At 34.0% G+C, this 21,820-nt stretch overlaps 1 protein-coding gene across 5 annotated transcripts in view; it reads left to right on the top strand.

Moving 5' to 3' along the window:
- Positions 1-21,820, top strand: part of LOC126880481 (ATPase family AAA domain-containing protein 2-like) — a 168,646-nt gene that overhangs the window by 93,118 nt on the left and 53,708 nt on the right. For all 5 annotated transcript variants that reach the window (XM_050644343.1, XM_050644341.1, XM_050644345.1 and 2 more), the window contains 3 exons: positions 799-1,011; positions 5,689-5,870; positions 12,603-12,789. In XM_050644343.1, coding sequence (XP_050500300.1) covers positions 799-1,011; positions 5,689-5,870; positions 12,603-12,789 — 582 coding nt within the window. The remainder of the gene's footprint in view (positions 1-798; positions 1,012-5,688; positions 5,871-12,602; positions 12,790-21,820) is intronic.

The raw sequence follows: 21,820 nt of genomic DNA, 5'->3' as shown, positions 1-21,820 counted from the left end.
TGGTAAAAAATGCAATTTTCTTCAGAATAGAAAGATTAGCATCAGAGATACGAAAAAATGTTTAAATATGAAATTGTAGATTATTTAATTTCCAAGAACATGGTTTGAAAATATTTTTTCTGCGGCACAAATTGAGTGAATTATAAATGAGTACCTATACCGAAAAACATTGATTTCTTAGATATAAAACTAACACTTTCGATAGCGAATAAATCGAAAACTATTAATCTTATCAAAAAAATGTATAGAACATTTTTTGCTTAGAATGAATGTTTTTATCAACTTTTGGGGTCAAAATATAATAAAAAATTTCCACCACCGATATGGGGTGGCAACCACCCATATGATAAAAGCGCCTTACGGCATTATATAGATTTTGATCCTTGGACTATCCACTACTTATTCTCAAATTTTCAAGCAAATCGATCCATTCTGTAAAAATTGCGAGTTGAAAAGCTTCAGTTCCTGGACTATTCGACGGTAATCCATAAATATTCTAGTATACTAATACGTCGCTAAAGAGTTCTAAAAACAACTGTGTTTTATAAAAAACAGACCACAAATCTAAAAATTAAAGGAATAACGCATAAAACACAAAAAATCGCCGATATAACTTAATTAACCTATGAAATGCCGATACTGTTAAAATTACATAACAGTGGAGTAAACTTGCCTGAGGTTGGACCAATTACAAACAAGAATTACGACGCGGTAAATTTAAATTACTCCTCCTAGTTCAAAAACAGGGTATATTATGTTCTAATTAAAAACAATTAAATACAATATATTCAATTTTAGGAAAGAGAAGAAATACTAAATGTTCATACATCTTCTTGGAAAAATCCTCCAAGTAGACAACTTTTAGACTATTTATCCGAAAATACTGTTGGTTATTGTGGTTCAGATTTGAGAGCTCTTTGTTCGGAGGCTGTGATACAGAGTTTCAGACGAACGTATCCGCAAGTTTATAATTCAGAACACAGGCTCATGTTACAGCCAGAAAATGTCAAGGTAAGCCCTTCTTGTACCTTTTTAGCATAATATGGCGCGAGAAAGGAGTTTCTCTACATCATTGAGCTGATATGTAACATACAGAGTGAATTTTATCTATGGAACTCCTCAGTATCTCGGAAACGACTTAAACGATTTTTTAGGTTTTAGAGCCCGCGCAGACTGCAGACTTTTTAATCGGCCGATAGTTTAGTCGGCTGCTTAATCAGTACAGAGAGGTATGCAGATGCGCACATTACACCGATTCACCGATGCATACCTCTCTGTACTGATTAAAAAGCCGACTAAACTATCGGCTCTTAGTGAGTAACGCCCAGTTCCACCAACGTGATTTAAGTGAAAATTTGATCTTAAGAAATAATTTTTACTTAAGTCCGTTGAGTTTCGTTCTACAACTAAAAATGTTAAAAAAAAAACTAAGTTTTCAATCTAATAGCACACAAAACGACATCCAAAAATGCTATTCTATATGAGGGAATTTTACAACTTATAATTCACGTCCCATCTGCTCAGCGCGGTAAAGTTCCAACGAGAATGGTTATGTGCTACTAAATTGAAAAGTCTTTTTCTAGCAGTTGCCGCTAAGGCATCTCTGCCATTTTGTTCGTTGCAATCAGTGACTGCACGCCGGGGTTTGTCCTAGTTGGATCAGAGAGAGCAGCATATGTGTCTCCTGATGAGAGACTAATATGTTTCGAAACCGGTAGAGGTGCTTGCTGCACTCTCTGATTGAACTAGAATATTGATGAGGCTGTAGTTTCGTGTTGCAACGAAATTGAAAATGGTTATTCATTTTTGATTTACATGTTTACTCTGATTGGAGTACGAAGGGAACCATTCTCGTTGGAACTTTACCGCGCTGAGCAGATGGGACGTGAATTATAAATTGTAAAATTCCCTCATCTTCCTTAGTCTCAGCATCCGTTATGGCTTGCAAATTGTAGAAGCCTCGGAGGTGTTACCAGAGAAGGTTCCCATTGTTTTCAACCTGGTAGGATGTGGAGCAATATTTTTTGGTGTTGTTTTATGTGCTATTAGATTGAAAACTTAGTCTTTTTCTAGCAGTTGCCGCTAGGGCATCCCTGCCATTCGTTGCAATCCGTGACTGCACGCCGGGGTTTGTCCTAGTTGGATCAGAGAGAGCAGCATATGTGCCTCCTGATGAGAGATTAATATGCACTCTCTGATTGAACTAGAATATTGATGAGGCTGTAGTTTCGTGTTGCAACGAAAGTGAAAATGGTTATTCATTTTTTATTTAGGTTTTTATTTTAGGATATTTAGTATCAACAGTTTGGTTGTTAATTGTATCAAATTAGTACAATTGTACCAACTCTGGCAACGCTGCTTTTATGGTTATCTTCCCATCCTGTGCCATGTTCCGATCAATCTCTCGCACTTACTCCAACTTTCTACATTATTTCTACATAAGGTTCTATTTGTTACTTCAAACTTTGTTACTCAAATGTTACTTCTCTTTTAACGTTAAGAAATAACTCATATCATAACAGTGACGGATACGTCATACGATATTTACGTAGAATAGTTATGGAGATAGTTATCCGTCATAGTGATCTTAACTTTAACTCAAACGTTAAACATAACTTCGGTCATCCATCACAGTGCTGAATATCTGCCCTTGCCGAAAAAAATGATATTCATAATTTGTTTAAATAAATGTAGCAATAACTTCGAAATTATGACATTTATGTATAGGGAGCTTCACATGAAAAATAATCAGTATTTCTTAAGGACTTAAAAACGCAATAAATATATGTATAAATATACATGGTATTTCATTTGAAATAGAAAGTTCATTAGATTTCCAGAAATACGGAAGATCTGACAACAATGTAAATACGACCATAATATGGATGCCTCAGAAGTCAAACGGTGTAAGTTATAGGTCTGGATCCCGGTGTATGAAAAAAAAGTTGATTAATAGCAAGCTGAAAATTTGTTAATAGCTTAAGGGTGTCTAGTCGGACAAACTTTGATATATGGGAACACTGGAACAGGGAAGTTTTAATTGTGGAACAGGTTAAAAATTTGGAACGGTCAGACCATGAATACGGCACATGTATTTTGTCCGACAGAACAGACTTAACTCTCCGAACAGAGATTAAACTCTCATGCAAAGGTCAGACTGCTATTTATCACCAAATGGGCGTTTTAATGAGTGGAACATGTAGAATATGTCAAATGACAGGAATTATGACAGGTGATAAATAGCAGTCTGATTTTTGCATGAGAGTTTAATCTCTGTTCGGAGAGTCTTAGGGCAGTCAATGAGGGTATGTGGCTCCGAATTCCATCCTACTATATCGATTTACGTGATATTTTCACAGTAAGTAGGGAATATCCCAAGAAACAAAGTCTACCCTATGCCGATGTGTGCTTTTGTCTTGGGGGCGGTTCCCACCCCTCCTCGGGGGTGGAAAATGTTTTGCTTAAATAACTACGGAAGTTGCTAGAGAACCTAATACTAAGCAATAACTGTTCTATAATTTTTTTTTTCGAAAACTCGATACTTTTTGAGTTATTCCTGGTTGAAAATTGGTCATTTTCATTGAAATTTAACACCTTTTCAAACGGTTTTTTTGCGAATACCTTAAAAACTATGCATCTAACTAAAAAAACCAAATAAGACATTTTTGTAGCTTATAAAATATCAAAGAGATTATTTCATCTATGAATCTTCTAGTTATAACACAAAAAGAGATATGGTAAGTGAAAAAACTTGTTTTCTTGGTGCATGCTCAAATCAGTTTATTTAACTTGAAATAACAGAGAAACGGTCGATTTTAGGTGTATAATGCTACCAATAACTTTTGTTGTGCTTGAAAAGACCTTTAAAATAAGCAATATTAAATGTCGATTACATTCAAACTATGCGAGATAAACTGTAAAAAATTTGATGATTACCGTATTTTAAGAAAAAAATTAGAAGTATATTTAACACCTCATCCACAAGAATTTAAATGCATCGTTTTCCTTCTACAATACATTTTACTATAGTGTTCTTTTTCTGTTCAAAAAATTGGGCGGGATTAAAATGCATGGTTTTTGAAAAAAATAAGATCAAATTATTGAGCGCATTTTTAAATTTTCTTAAAAATCTTCCTATTTCTCCATGTAACTCGAAAATGATAAGAGATGCCAAAAAAAAAGATGCCATACAAAAATGTAGGTTTCTTCTAGATAAACATTTTGATTTTATTTTTTATAACAGTATCTCTTATCATTTTCAAGTTACATGGAGAAAAAGGCAGATTTTTAAGAAAATATAAATATGCGCTCTATAATTTGATCTTATTTTTTTCAAAAACCATTCATTTTAAACCCGCTCAACTTTTTCAACATAAAAATAACGCTCTAGTAAAATGTATTGTAGAAGGAAAACGATGCATTTAAATTCTTGTGGATGAGGGGTTAAATATACTTCTCAATTTTTTTCTTAAAATTCGTTAGTCATCAATTTTTTGCAGCATATCTCGCTTAGTTTGAATGTAATCGACATTTAATATTGCTTATTTGAAAGAACTTTTCACGCACAATAAAAGGTATTGGTAGCATTATACACCTAAAATCGACCGTTTCTCTGTTATTTCAAGTTGAATACACTGATTTGAGCATGCACCAAAAAAACAAACTCTTTTTACCTACCATATCTCTTTTTGTGTTATAACTAGAAGATTGAAGAAGGAACGAATCTCTTTGTTTTTTTATGAGCTACAAAAATGTTTTATATAATTTTTTTAGTTAGATGCATTCTTTTTAAGGTATTCGCAAAAAACCGTTTGAAAAGGTGTTATATTTCAATGAAAATGGCAAATTTTCAACCACGAATAACTCAAAAAGTATTGAGTTTTCGAAAAAAATTATAGAACAGTTTTTGCTTAGAATTAGGTTCTCTAGCAACTTCCGTAGTTGTTTAACCAAAAAACTTTCCACCCCCGAGAAGGGGTGGGAACCGCCCCCAAGACAAAAGCACACATCGGCATAGGGTAGAATAAAGAGATATTTTCAGGCTATTCCTAAAATTTCATTAAAATCCACGCAGTAGGATACAATTCGGAGGCAATAACCTGTTCTTGCTCTCATTGACTGCCCTATTTAGTCTATTCTGTCGGACAAAATAAATGTGCCGTTTTCGTGGTCTGACCATTCCAAATTTTTAACCTGTTCCTCAATTAAAACTGCCCCTGTTCCAGTGTTCCAATATATCAAAGTTTATCCGACTAGACACCCTTAAGCTATTAACAAATTTTCAACTTTTGCTATTAATCAACTTTTTTTCATACGCGGGATCCAGACCTATCACATTCTCCCTAAAAATGACTTATGAGATGTAACACATATTTTTATATATAATTTAATATTATAATTACTTGTTTGTGTTTATGAATATATTATTACCTACATTATGATAAATAATGACAGTTTATTTGTTTTTAATAACTACTTATATTATGTCTGCAACTACTATCAGAAACATCTTAGTATCTCATTTTAAACACTTATTGACTTACACCGATTGGCTTTTAAGCCATCGATATCACAAGACCCTTACTCACTAAAACCTACATATAAAAATCGTGCAAGCCGTTTCCGAGACAATTGGGACGTTCCATAGATAAAACTAACTCTAATTTTTATATTGATTGTGGATTTTAGGTAGAAAAAGTTGATTTTATTCGAGCAAAATCCTTATTGGTTCCTGCACAACATAGAATTACTCAAGGATTAGGTAGAAAACTATTCCCAATATTAGAACCTCTTTTACAAGAGCCGATAAAAAAATGTTTGGATTTGCTTCAACAAACGTTTCCCCATGGCTTGAGTACTTCATTGGCAAAGTACGTAGTTCTTTTTTAAACGACTTTGTTGTCTTGTAACAAATGTATTTAATAAGTAAAATTAATTGAGCAGTAATATACGTAGAAAGGTCATTTGTGTTGTATTTAGAGGTTTTAGATAAATATTTTAAGTAGACATGAATGTATGTATACTTCCGTAATCTAATTTGGAGCGGACAAAATTTTTACAGATTCTCAATAGGACTTGTTTCTTCTTCTTCTTCATGTACCGTGCTCGATTATCGAGCGTAGGCTATCAAATTGGCTATAGTACTTTTGTTGACGGCAGCTCGGAAAAGAGATGCAGAGGATGTGTTAAACCATTCTCTCAGGTTTTTAAGCCATTACGTTTTTCTTCGACTTGGCGCTCTTCTTCCGTCTGCCTTTAGGGCAGTCAATGAGGGTATTTGGCTCCGAATTCCATCCTACATCGATTTACTTGATATTTTCACAGTAAGTAGAGGATAGCTCATGAAACAAAGTCTACCCTATGCCGATGTGCGCTTTTATCTTGGGGTGGTTCCCACCCCTTCTCGGGGGTGAAAAATGTTTTGGTTAAAATAGCCACGGAAGAGGCTAGAGAACCTAATTTTAAGCAAAAACTGTTCTATATTTATTCTTTGAAAACTTAATGCTTTTTGAGTTATTCGTGGTTGAAAATTGGCCATTTTCATTGAGACAACACATTTTCAAACGGTTTTTTTGCGAATACCTTAAAAACTATGCATCTAGCAAAAAAACTATATAAAATATTTCTGTAGGTTATATATAAAGAGATTCGTTCCTTCATAAATCTTCTGGACATCTTGGATATTAAAGCACCCTAATATGTCTGTGTAGATTGTGGCGTTCGATCCGACCATCACTTGTGACATCGTTGCCGTATCCTCTATTTTTTCATATTATCACGTTACAATTTTTGTGATATACACGAGCGTGACACCCTCAAAAAAGCGCTTAGTTTTCGAGATACTGACCACAGAGGGATGAATGGCTAATTTTATTCGTACTTTATATTTTCGAGGGTGCTGAAAACGAAAATGAAGTTTATTTTGAATTTTATGTGGGGGAACATTGTCAAAATCGCAGTTTTAACCTAAAAATAAAAAAAAAGAAATCACGTTTTTTTGCGTTTACCTCGCTACAACTCCGTTCGATTTTAATATTTTTTTCTGAAATTTTTACACTATATAGCTGTAACATTTCTGAAGACAAAGGTATCTGCCTCAAGTTTTTATTCTTATCATGATAAAGGTTATGAAGTTTTCAAAGAAAAAGATGCGGATTTGTGCATTGCAAAGTTTAATCGCAAAAGTTGTGTGACGACGTTTACAATTTAGCTTCTCAATCACGTTTATTTTAAAGTAAAGAGTACAAAGAAGTTTTCTGGTAAGTTTTAGATCAAAATGTTTTATAGAAAAAAAAAATAGTGCAATTTTTAATGTCAACATTAGAAATCTCCAATATAACGCTTATTTTTTGAGGAACAGACAATCTAGGTCTAATTTCTCACATTTAGTACTATCCTTGGATTATAAGCTTTCATTTGACACCTCATTTGTCATTTTACCTAATATAATGACGGAGAAGTAAACGTTATTATTCTATTATTCTTGTAGTTACATTTAACATTGATTGAAATTATGAAAGAAATATATAGAAAACAGCCTGGCAACACTGTGACGCACAAACATAAAAATTCAGCCACATTCATCTGTGCGTTACATAGGGTGCTTTAATATCCAAAATGTCCAATCTTCTAGTTAAAATACAAAGAGGATATGGTAGGTAAGAAGAGTTTGTTTTTTTTTGCTGCATGCTCAAATCGGTGTATAATGATACTAATAATTTTGTAGCGCTTGAAAAGACCTTTAAAATGAGCAATACTAAATGTCGATTACATTCAAACTAAGCGAGATATTCTGCAAAAAAATTGATGACTAATGTATTTTAAGAAGAAATGAAGAGAATGAGGAGTATATTTAACCCCTCATCCATCACAATTTAAATACATCGTTTTCCTTCTACAATACTTTTTATTATAGTGTTATTTCTATGTTCAAAAAGTTGGACTGGATTAAAATAAATGGTTTTTGAAAAAATAAGATCAAATTATAGAGCGCATTTTTAAATTTTCTTAAAAATCTTCCTTTTCCTCCATGTAACTCGAAAAATATAAGAGATACGAAAAAGAGATACTACACAAAAATTTAGGGCTTTTTGAGATAAAAATGACCTTTTTATTTTTCATTACTGTATCTCTTATCATTTTCAAGTTACATGGAAAAAAAGAAGATTTTTAAGAAAATTTAAAAATGCGCTCTAAAATTTGATCTTTTTTTTTCAAAAACCATTCATTTTAAACCCATCCAACTTTTTGAACATAGAAATAACACTATAATAAAAGGTATTGTGGAAGGAAAATGATGTATTTACATTTTGGTGGATGGGGGTTAAAATAATTTCTCATTTTTTCTTAAAATACATTAGTTATCAATTTTGTTTGCAGCATATCTCGCTTAGTTTTAATGAAATGGACCTTTAATATAGCTCATTTTAAAGGTCTTTTCAAGCACTACAAAAGGTATTAGTAGCATTATATATCTAAAATCGACCGTTTCTCTGTTATTCCAAGTTGAATACACCAATTTGATAATGTACCAAAAAACAAACTATTTTGACCTACCATATCTCTTTTTGTATTATAACTAGAAGATTTATGAAGGCAAGTGTCTTTGTTTTTTTATAACCTACAAAAATGTTTAATATAGTTTTTTAGTTAGATGCATAGTTTTTAAGATATTCGCATAAAACCGTTCGAAAAGGTATTATGTTTCAATGAAAATGGCCGATTTTAAACCACGAATATCTCAAAAAGTATTGAGTTTTCAAAAAAAATTATAGAACAGTTTTTGCTTAGAATTAGGTTCTCTAGCGAATTCCGTGGTCATTTTAACCAAAAAATTTTCCACTACTAAGAAGGGGTGGGAACCACCCCCAAGGTAAAAGCACACATCGGCATAGGGTAGACTTTGAATTAGGAGATAAGTAGAGGCTAGGCCTAAAATTTCATTAAAATCCATGTAGTAGGATAGAATTCGGAGGTAATATCATATTCTTGCTCCCATTGACTGGCGTACTTGCCTTTTATTAAATGGAGTAATATTATATCTCTCTGGGTGTCGCATAACATGGCCAAAATATATAAGTTTTCGATTTTTAGCTGTTCTGACGACTTCCGTGACTTTTCCCATCCGGTGCAAAACAACTTCGTTACGAACTCTATCAACCCAACTTATTCGTAGGATTCTCCGATACACCCAGATTTCAAAGGCTTCCAATTTCTTGAAGTGTATCTGTTAAAGTTCAACCTTCGACACCGTACAAAACAGTAGAGAACACATAACATCTCACTAATCTAATTTTCAGATTCAAAGTAATGTTTCCACATAAAAGTTCCTTTATCTTAAAGAATGCAGCTCTGGCCTTCTCTATACGTTTTCTAATGTCTTTGCTCATGTCCCAGTTCTTATTTAGATTACAACCAAGGTAGGTGATACTGTTAGTTCTCTCTAATTGAGGTCTATAGAATCAAAACCTGCTAGATCCATGTTCTGAAATTTTTTAGGAGACTAAAAAAACATTAAAAATGTAAATTTTACAAAAAGTATCCGGCATTTCTCAATCAAAATGGCATCAATAAATGTCATAAAATAGGACACTAATTTGGTATAGACTCATTTTTCTACATGCCCCTTACATCTTCAGAAATTTTTACTTTTAGTTTGGATTTAGCAGATTTTAATTCTAAGCCCACATAATGTTGTGCAAATTTCTCATTTTCAACTGCTTTTAGGCGCAATTAATGCACTAAAAGAGGGTATTGCACCATTTAATAGGAAAACATACAAAATCCACAATAAAAAGAAGTATTTTATTCGCAGTGTCATAACCAGGGTGTTTTGGGGGTTACAACCCCCCCTCTTCCCTTGGAATGCACTTGAGCTTAAATTGGCGGTATTCTATACCCCCAGAACCCCCCTAGGAGCATCTTGGTTACGCTGTTGCTTTATTGTTCATAAAAGTAATGGACATAACAGGATTTGATTCTATCGTCAACATTCCACTGGTATTTTAAAGCGGTTTTAGAAGGCTTTGAGTCGAAACATTATGCCTGTAGATTAATATATACTTGAACTTTGAAAATGTGTAAAAAAACGGAAAACTAAAAATTTTGGATTTAGCAGGTTTTGATTCTGATGGGCTCAATTGTTAACCATAAGCTGTTACTACTTCCGGTTGTATTGGCGTCTTACTGACAACCATCACCTTGGTCCTGTTTAGCTCCCCATTATTTATGATACGTTTATACGGCAAGTTTACTTTATGGCTTAAATTTGAACTTGGGTAAAACTAAGTTTCTAGTATTCTAGCCTTTAGCAAAAAACCAAATATTTGATGTTAACTTAGTATTGATGGCCAAATATTGGATGTGTATATAAATATAAATCCTGGGAAGTATAATAAATGAGCATAATGGTTTTTCATAAGATCTAACAACAGAATTGAAATTGCACGTAACTCATCATCATCAATGGTGCTACAGCCCTATGAAAGAGCCTCGACCTTCCCAAGTCTATTGCGCCAGTCAGTCCTATCCATTGCCAACCGTTGCCAGTTTGCTGCGCCTATTTTTCTCCCATCCTCATCCACACCATCCTTCCATCAGAGTTTTGGCCTACCCCTATTTCTACTTCCCACAGGTTGTGACATAAGGATTCTTGTAGTAGGGTTGTTCTGCTGTGATCTTGTTAGATGTCCTGCCCATCTTAGTCTTCCTATTCTTATAAGAGATTCTACGTCTTTACCACCAAATATATGTTTATATATGTGGTATACCTTGTAGTTGTACCTCCTCCTCCAAACACGATTTTTACAGATGCCACCGAATATTCCTCTCAGGATCCATTGTTCAAATATAAGCAGAAGGTTTTCATCTTCCTTGGAGATGGTCCATGTCTCCGATATATATCAACACTGGTTGTTTAAGGTTTGTATATGGTTATTTTTGTTTTTTGGCTTAAGTTTCTGCTTCTCATATGTTTACTCAGTCCAAAATATCATTTATTTGCTAGGATTATCCAGCGCATCTCCCTGTCGCAGCCCAACATGCGTTTCAAACGCCTGTGATTGTTGGCCCTGTATTTCGACTTTGCAAACAACTTAACGCATTATAGCCTTAAAATTTTATCAGTTTATCAGGGATGTGGAATTCATCCATGACTTTATACAACATCCGGAATCCCATCGTCTTAACGTTCCTACAGCTAAAAGGGAGTAGCCTCTTTTTCTTAATAAACGATAGGACCTTTCCCCTGCAGCGTGCAAAGAAATTGCTGACGCAATATTTTCAATTGACCACTTAATTTGTTTTTTAGTTTTTCATTTTTTTAACTGCCCTTTAGTAAAAATTCTTTCAACTGTACTTTTTTCCTCATTCTCTCTACTCAGAAGTTCCTTCAATTTTTTGTTTTCGGTTTGCAAATTCTTTATTTGTTCCATGGCTTTTTTGACTATGTCGTTTTCACTGAAATTAAATAATTTTTAAGTAGATCATAACAAATATGTATTATGTAAATTTGTAGATTTTAAAAATAGGGGTTTTCTTTTAGGCAGGCCGCACATCAAAGAAACATGAAACGTAAATTACGTTTCATGGAAATAAACCACTGCTAAACAAATATACGTCCGGCCATTTATGAAACTCTCCGAAAATAAAAATGTGTCATGAGCATGAATCACACTCGTTTCATTGGTAGGCGGACTTTGAGATTTGTTTAGCAGTGTTTTCTTTTCATGAAACATGTTTTTCGTTTCATGTTTCATGTTTTTCGTTTCATGTTTCTTGGGTGTGCGGCTTGCCTTTCATTACAGTTTGAGTAGCGATATCCTTAAATTTTGTGTCGCAAGTTTCTTCTACTGCTTGTTTTGCAATCTGATCTAACACATTTGACATTTCAGGTTGTAGTTCATTTGTGTTTTCTCTGTAATAAAAGTTAAATATATAAAGAACACATTTCATTACAATATTCGTAGTAAAAAATACATCCAAAATGAGTTATTTATGGAGCTATCAAAAATAAAGTGTTACTTCGAATTCAGAGTTCTATTTTTTCACACACTTTACGTATGTGTTTGTCTCTATTAAACACGAAAAAACGACACTTCGAAAAAGTTTTACTTTTTTATTGTTATTGTTTAAACAATCCACCACTGCAAAATACATGGTAAACAAAAATTAGTCTTCTTTGTAAAGTAGGTACAGATAGCCGAAAGCAACTTGCGTTCGATAAACAAATTAGGTGATATTAACACAGTAAACTGAACGTTTTCATCACAAAATTTATATAACTATATAATATAAAAGTTTTTACTACCTAAGCGAATAAACAAAAATCTCATGTAATACGTTTTGAAGCAACACGTGAGAGATTACTATTGTATTAACACGAATGAACATAAACACAAGTAAATAATTCAACTTGGCGCCAGGAAAGTTGTCTCTGGTTTACGTCACAGTGAGCGATAGGGATGCAAGACCATCATGCGCGTTGATTTATCTTCGTGTCATAGTATCATGAGGTTACACTAACACCCTAGACTTTTTTGACATTTTCTACCATTAAAAAACAGTTGAAGCTTGTTTTATTTTATAATTTTCTTTATTTTTAGAGTTAAATTATCTCCTAATTTACGACCGGCACAATTACTTATTACTGGCGATGGACCTGGCCATGGTCCGACGTCGCACATCGCTCCTGCTCTCCTGTATAAAATGGAACATATTCATGCCTACATGTTAAATTTGGTAATGCTGTACCAAGAAACGGGTAGATCTTGTGAAGAGGCTTGTATACAGGTGAGCTATATTTTATGTTAAACCTTTTTTATGTTATTGATGGATGTGGCGGTTACTTTTTGGAAATTCTGTTCCATAATATAGAGTTATAACAAAATTTATTTAGGCCGTGATTTTCCTTTTTCTGTGGATTGTTGGTAGTTTAGTCACTAATTTTCGATGAATGGCACTTATGATGTGTGATTGTCAATGTAAAGCTTTGTTATATACCTACGGTATATTTTTAAGAAATGTTTTTGATAATATAAATAAAGAGGATATCTAAAATAAAAAAGCAAAAAATTATCGAATATTACAGAAATATTCTAATTAGTATTTGGCTGAGTAATGTGCATATTTTTTACATTTTGGAGATAATATGTATTCGTAAAACTGGAAACTGACAAACTTCTAAACGTACACCTGAAAATATTGAGGCTGTTCAACATATAAATCCAAAAACATCCATTTCAGCAATAGCCCAACGTTAGTTTTGAAGACTCACTTCGGCAAACACAGAGTTTGCTGAGCACTCTTTCGTACTAGCCAGTTCAGGGTATTTAGCTTTGTACAACCGGTATAGGCTTTCCATATTTTTGTCTTTAGGATACACCATGACCATCGAAATCTTCTGCAATTCTTCCTGATTAAGATATTGTTGTATTTGTGCCTTATTTGATGTCTTTTATGCGGGATCTTGTCCGGCTCTAAAAACTCTAGCACAACGTAATACACGCAGTTTTCCTTCTTTTTATAAGTTGGTATGTGTTTTTATTCAAATCCTTCTTCTTCTTGATGTGACGAATGTTGGCGATCATCATGCCAATCTTCACTTTATCTTCAGCAACGCGGAAAAGCTGCACAGATGTTGTGTTGAACCAGGTTCTGAGGTTCTAACCAGGATGTTCTTCTTCCTGGACTTCGCTTTCCAAATATTTTTCCTTGCAGAATGGCTTGTAGGACGGCATATCTGGATTCATTTCGCATAGTGTGTCCAACGTATTCTAACATTCGAGATTTGATGGTGGTTAGTACTTCTCGGTTCTTCCCCATTCTTCTAAGGACCTCCTCAATTGTGGCCCGATCAGTCCATGGGATTTTAAGAATTCTCCGATATAGCCACATCTCAAATGCTTCCAATTTTCGCCACATATCTTCGTTCAAAGTCCATGATTCAACACCATAAAAAAGGACAGAGAAGACGTAGCATCTCAGCATTCTTACTTTAAACTACGAGAAAGGTTGTGGCTCTTGAAAAAGGGCCCCATATGGTTGAAGATTGATCTAGCTTTTCCGATGCGCGCTCTTACCTCTTGGTTGTTGGTCCATTCTTCATTTATTATGATGCCGAGGTAGTTGTAGTGCCTCGCTCTTTCTACAGGGGTTTGGTTGATGTAGAGTTGACCTTCTGTTATCTTTTTCTTGCTGACGATCATAAGCTTTGTCTTCTTTGTGTTTATATTGAGTCCATATTGTTGACTGTAATACTTGATTTTGTTCATGAGGACTTGTAGGTCTTCTAGGTTGTCCGCAAATACTATGGTGTCATCTGCACACCGGATGTTATTTAACCGGTACCCGTTCAGTAGAATACCTTTCTCAGTTTCGTGTAAAGCTTCGATAAATATTCTTTCAGAGTAAAGATTAAAAATTAGGGAGGACAAAATGCAGCCTTTCCTCACTCCACGCATGATTTTCACATATTCGGTGTGTTCACCGTCAACTCTGAGGTTTTCAGTCTGATTCCAGTAAAGGTTTCTAATTATTTTCAGATTTTGGTTGTTAATTCCTGCTTCTTTTACTATTTACATCATCTTGGAGTGTTGTACTCGATCAAACGCTTTCTCGTAATCAACCAGACATGCGTATACGCCGCAATTGACGTCTCTGCATCTCTGGAATAAGACTTAAACTTGTAATCTAAACTTGTATTAAAAACAAAGCCTCTCTCGTACCAACAGCATTTATGAACCCGAACTGGTTGGGCGAAATTTGACTTTCACATAGCTTGTAAATGTTTTTTTGCTCTGTTTTTATAATCAACTCTCTAAAATTACGAATTAGAAATGTGTCCTTACGTTTTTATTACGCTGTCATAAAAATTGTATTGAAATTCTTTGTAAAATACAGCATATGGGGTCCACGGAGACACTGTATGTAATATATCTGGATATGGGACGAGATAAGCATGTTTAATATTGACAGGACGTTTTTAATTTTGTCCGGATTTTGTGTCCGTTATATCCGAAGTCCGTTCAATGGAGGTCCGTTATATCGAGGTTTTACTGTATTTCTTTTTTACTTCAGCGAAATTACAGTTGTTCGATTTATCTATTTTAGCTCCTAATGTACTTTCTCAATACTTTACGAACCTTTGAGAAACGTTTCATTTCTTCCAAACTTTTACATCTTCTATCTCCCATTTAGTCCGTGATCTTTTTTTTCTTTTCCTTATTCTTTTAGTTTCAGCCACTTTTTTGTTGTGATATTCTTTTATCTTTATATTTCTGTCTCTCACATAATGTTTTCCTTGTAATTTTCGTTTAGTTAATTTAAATTGATTTTTCCAACATTTTTGTTTTTCAACCATTATTTTACTTTAGTGTTTTTCTTTCGATCGAAATTTTTTGTTTTGATTTTGAATCCACTATTAAGAATATACTGATCTGCATACAAAGGGTTGTTTGAGCTTTTGGCTAACCTAACCTTACTATTATCTGTTTTTTGATGGTATGAAGATTATCTCTTTGTTTGATTGCTGCTTCTATTGTCAAGTGGCTAGATCTTAGATATTCTAACTGCACAACCCCTGTCACAGTTTTATACAGACTTTTAATAACACTCAGGATTTTTTGCTAGAGGTGTTCTAGACATTTTCATATGATATCTCAAATAACCATGTCAAACGAAGCGTTCTACTTCTTTTCGGGTTTCTTATTTTCACCATTTACTAATTAACACTATAAAAATTATGTAGAAGTCGGAATCCAAACATACACTCACCGGCACGAAAAACGGGCACCCCAAAAAGGGGTCATTTTTGATGGATCGTATCTCCCAAATCTGTTTGCTCTATTCAGTTTATCTTTCACTTCTGTTTTGAGCTTCCGTAGCTAGATAGTGTGATGCCAAGATATTTAAACTCCATCACTTGTTATTTATCTGACCCTCCAGTTCTAATTTACATCTTATTGAATTTGCCGTTATAATCAGGCATTTTGTCTTTTTTAGGAAAATTAACATATTATTCCATATTCGTTTCATATAAATTGGACAGTTTGAATAACATGACTTTTTTTATTGAACCAATATCCAAAATTGTCAAAAGATACCCCGCAATCTACACTCACCGGCACGAAAAACGGCCACCCCAAAAAAATTGCTAATTTTTGATGTCTCGCATCTCCTAAACATGTTGTCCGATTTAAGTATTTTTTTTTTAATATGTTATAGCCTTATTCTTTAACAATATCGCTATAGCAATATTGTTTCTAGACAGGTAAATTATCATTGTATACCGGGTGTACCAATCAAACTGGGTTTTTTTCTCAATTTTCACAACAACCTGTGGAATATTCTAGCCTTTATACAATATTGAAATTAAAACTCAACTAGAGTCCCAGGTTTTCTTAACATTCTGTTTTTTTATTCATTCGCTTATGTTGGATAATAAAAAAGTTAGGGACTTTAACAACTAGCCATGTTCTTTATCAATACAGGGTGTTTCTAAATAAGTGCGTCAAACTGTAAGGGGAAATTCTGCATGAAAAAATAATGATCGTTTACTTGATAAAGCTATGTCCGCAAATGGTTCGTTTCCGAGATACGGGATGTTGAATTTTGTCTTACAAACTGACGATTTATTTATTGCTCTAAAACCAGTTGAGATATGCAAATGAAATTTGGTAGGTTTTATGAGGTAATTATTGCGTATTTTTTGACATACAATTAAGAATTTTATATTCATCATTGGCGTGCATACGGGTAATATTACCCGGTCATATTACCAGCATGCACGCCAATGGTGAATATAAAATTTTTAGTTGTAAAACCTACCAACTTTCATTTGCATATCTCAACCAGTTTCAGAGCAATAAATAAATCGTCAGTTTGTAAGACAAAATTCAACATCCCGTATCTCGGAAACTAAGCATTTGCGGACATAGCTTTATCAAGTAAACGATCATTATTTTTTCATGCAGAATTACCCCTTAAAGTTTGTCGCACTTATTTAGAAACACCCTGTATTGATAAAAAACATGGCTAGTTGTTAAAGTCCCTAACTTTTTTATTACCCAACATAAGCGAATGATTAAAAAACAGAATGTTAAGAAAACCTGGGGCTCTAGTTGGGTTTTAATTTCAATATTGTATAAAGGCTAGAATATTCCACAGGGTGTTGTGAAAATTGAGAAAAAACCCAGTTTGATTGGTACACCCGGTATACAATGATAATTTACCTGTCTAGAAACAATATTATTATAGCGATATTGTTAAAGAATAAGGCTATAACATATTAAAAAAATACTTAAATAGGACAACAGGTTTAGGAGATACGAGACATAAAAATTACCCATTTTTGGGGTGGCTGTTTTTCGTGCCGGTGAGTGTAGATTACGGGGTATCTTCTGACAATTTTGGATATTGGTTCAATACAAAAAGTCATGGTATTAACTGTCCAATTATATGAAACGAATATGGAAGAATATGTCAATTTTCCTAAAAAAAGACAAAATGCCTGATTATAACAGCAAATCCAATAAGATGTAAATTAGAACTGGAGGGTCAGATAAAGAACAAGTGATGGAGTTTAAATATCTTGGCATCACACTATCTACAGTGGGTGATCATATTATTAGAGCCACCTCAGAAAATTTTACTTTTGTTTAATAATGGTATGTAAGTTTTTTCTTTATACGGTCCACGTTGCCTTTGATACTTTAGAAATGGATGCTATGATTATGTTGGAGTGATTAGCATTGAAAGTTTTTATTTCTGCTATTTTCCTTGGTGAGATGTCTTTGGATTTCCCATGATTTTCTGGTACCACTAGTGTAACACGCAATTTTTACTAAATTCACAAAATATAGTATAGGACTGTCAGTAGTCCATTGAAATGTTACATTTAGTGTGCATTTCTTAGAGGAGTCAATTTTATTTTTTTAATGTGTAGGGGGGTTCAGTAGAAGCTTAAGTTCAAGTTTTTGGGGTTGAAGCCCTTGTTCCCCGGCCGCCATCTTGGAAAAAGAGGTGCAAAGGGCTTTCGCGCTGTGTCTCGTAAACTAGCTACCCTACAGAAAATTTAATTTTACATAAAATGAAGCAAATTAAATTTTCTACAATTTTATATCCATTACTTTTTATCGTAAAGTGACCAACAAAAAAGTTATAAACAAAAATAAGAGAACATTTTGTAAGAAATTTAATTTGGAGGTTATAACTTTTTTACGTTCATTTCACAATAAAATAACATCATATCGATTTTGTAGAGGATTTTTCAATAAACAATTTTCACTATAAAGTTGTTTACTTTTATTTATTATCTAGGTTTTACAGCGCTCCAAACTTGACCAGATTCTCGAATTCTCGTAGAAAAATAATGCTTTTCTATCTATATATTAGACGAGCGGCATTAACAGTTATGCCAACCACGAAAATCAAATTTAAGGTGAATGATCACTTTTGGTCTATTTTTATGTTTTAGAGGTCGCTGAATCCGAATATCAAGTTTATTTTTATCTAGAGTTGGTGGAACATGTTAAAAAAATAAATTTTATACAAAAATGCCAAAAATCAATTTTGATGATTTTTCAAATTTACCTCGCTGTATCTTTGGTCGCTGTAAATATTTCCTTTTAAAAATTTTACTTTCTCATCTTTGAAATACGTAGATAACAATGAAATTTGTCCAAAATGTTTAAACACATTAAAAAAGGAGTTGTTAATTTATTAACATTTTGTCATCATATTTCGTTAGTTTCATGTTTACTTAAAAAAGTTGAGTGACAAACTTTTTAGTTTATAATTTTAACCAACACAACAATAGAATATAGTTCATGAAGAAGTTTTTTGGAAAATTTTAAGTCAAAATATATAATAGGAAAAAAGTTATGTTACTTCATATACAAGCGGCACACCCCAAAAAACGCTTATATCTCAAGATCCTGACCACGGTGTGGTGAATGGCTAATTTTTATTATACTTTATGATTTTGATATCAAAAATCGTTTTTTTTGCTCTGCTTAAGAATATTGCATTTTGCGGTTGCGTCATTCTTCTTCTGAAGCGGCGAATTTGTCCTCAAACAACTTCTTGGGCCTTTTCTATATATGCTTAGAGTTATAAGTTTTGTAGTGGGAAGAAAGGTCAAAAACAGATTAATAATAGCATAGGAATGTTAAAACCATAATAAATTGTATGAATAAAAAATATATATAGATAGAAAAGTAAGCCTAACTTTTCTTTTTATTGTATCCCTATGAGCATTCGAGAATCTGGTCAAGTTTGGAGCGCTGTAAAACCTATATAAATAAATGGAATTAAACAACTTTATAGTGGAAATTGTTCGCTGAAAAACCCTCTACAACATTGCTATAATGTTATTTTATTTTAAAATGAACTGAAAAAAAGTTATACATCCAAAAGGAAACTTGTTAAAAAAAAATTTACATATTTTTGGTGATATCTTTTTTGTTGGTCCCTTGACGATAAAAAGTAATAGAGACAAAATTGTGGAAAATTTAATTTGCTACATTTTATGTTTAACTATATTTTCCGTAGGGTTGGTAGTTTACAAGATATAGCGCGAAACCCCTTTGCACCCCATTTCCAAGATGGCGACCGGGGGACAAGGATGGCGACCCCAAAAACTTGAACTTAAGCTTCTACTGATCCCCCCTACACACTAAAGAAATAAAATTGACTCCTCTAAGAAATGCAAGGTACGGCCTAAAAAATGTAACATTTTAATGGACTAAGAATATCACTAGAGATCAATGGAAACTCACAACGTTTATTATAACTCTAAACACCAAGAATACAAAATAATAGGCCCACGAGTTGCAAGCTAGGCTGGGCAGCACTGACGAACAATGACATCTGAGTCACGCATTGCCACACATGAGTGTTGCCACTATTGTCAGACTTTTTATTGCACTTTCATAAAGTGTAACAAGACAGCCAAATGGAAACAAATGCATTAATATATGATACACCTCAATTATATACCCTTCCTCTGAAACATTGAATTTTACTAGGTGGCTCTAATAATATGATCACCCACTGTAGCTACGGAAAGCTCGAAACAGAAGTGGAAGATCAAGTGGATAAAGTAAACAGAGACGCAGGTTGCCTAAATAAAACAATATGAAGAAATAAACGCCAGAAAAGAAATTAAAGACAGAATTTACAAAACAGTCATCAAACCAATAATGACACAGAATGAACCTGGCACAGAGAGGACAAAAAGATTAATCGAAACAGCGCAGATGAAAACCCTTCGAAATGTCGATGGTAAGACAATATGGGACATAGCTAGAAGTACAGATATACGACGGAGATGCAAGGTGGATAACATTAATAACTGGTTAACAAACAAGAGTAGAATGAAATTACCAAATAAGCCGAAGAATGACAACAAATAGAATAATAAGGACGGTGAGAAACGGTTCCCCAATAGGAAAACAATCAGTGGGAAGACCATGAAAACAACGGAACGATAACTTACTGGAGGCACATTGAAAAAACAGACAGAGTCGTGTTTATACAAAAAGAAAAAGAAGAATATGGAAGAGTAATGGCTCCTGAAATTCACTAATAATAATGATCAATTTGTTATATTCATGTAGACAAGATTTACCTAGATGTAGTAACAAATTTGCCACATAATAGGTAAACCATATGGATATGTGTTGTTGGGTAATTAGATAATTAATATCTACAGCACACACTGCGCGTAAATATTGTTAAACATTTTTGTAAAATAAAAAATGAAAAATGAATAACCATTTTCAATTTCGTTGCAAAACGAAAATACAGCCGAACCATATTCCAGTCCAATCAGAGAGTGCTGCAAGCACCTCTACCGGTTTCGAAACTTATTAGTCTCTCATCAGGAGGCACATATGCTGCTCTCCCTGATCCAACCAAAACAAACCCCAGCGTGCAGTCCCGAATTGCAACGAACGAAATGGCATAGATGCCCTAGCGGCAACTGCTAGCAAAAGACTAAGTTTTCACTCTAATGGCATATAGCATATCCCACCAGAATGAAAACAATGGGAACCTTCTCTGGTTACACCTCCGAGGCTTCTACAATTTGCAAGCCATACGGATGCTGAGACTAAGGAAGATGAGGGAATTCTACAATTTACAATTCACGTCCCATCTGCTCAGCGCGGTAAAGTTCCAACGAGACTGGTTCCCTTCATACTCCACACAGAGTAAATGTAAATAAAAAATGAATAACCATTTTCAATTTCGTTGCAAAACGAAAATACAGCCGAACCATATTCCAGTCCAATCAGAGAGTGCTGCAAGCACCTCTACCGGTTTCGAAACTTATTAGTCTCTCATCAGGAGGCACATATGCTGCTCTCCCTGATCCAACCAAAACAAACCCCAGCGTGCAGTCCCGAATTGCAACGAACGAAATGGCATAGATGCCCTAGCGGCAACTGCTAGCAAAAGACTAAGTTTTCACTCTAATGGCATATAGCATATCCCACCAGAATGAAAACAATGGGAACCTTCTCTGGTTACACCTCCGAGGCTTCTACAATTTGCAAGCCATACGGATGCTGAGACTAAGGAAGATGAGGGAATTCTACAATTTACAATTCACGTCCCATCTGCTCAGCGCGGTAAAGTTCCAACGAGACTGGTTCCCTTCATACTCCACACAGAGTAAATGTAAATAAAAAATGAATAACCATTTTCAATTTCGTTGCAAAACGAAAATACAGCCGAACCATATTCCAGTCCAATCAGAGAGTGCTGCAAGCACCTCTACCGGTTTCGAAACTTATTAGTCTCTCATCAGGAGGCACATATG

This window comes from Diabrotica virgifera, chromosome 2 (genome assembly GCF_917563875.1).
Source record: "Diabrotica virgifera virgifera chromosome 2, PGI_DIABVI_V3a".
Classification (NCBI taxonomy): Eukaryota; Metazoa; Arthropoda; class Insecta; order Coleoptera; family Chrysomelidae; genus Diabrotica; species Diabrotica virgifera.
This window is presented reverse-complemented; position numbering and strand designations above follow the sequence as displayed.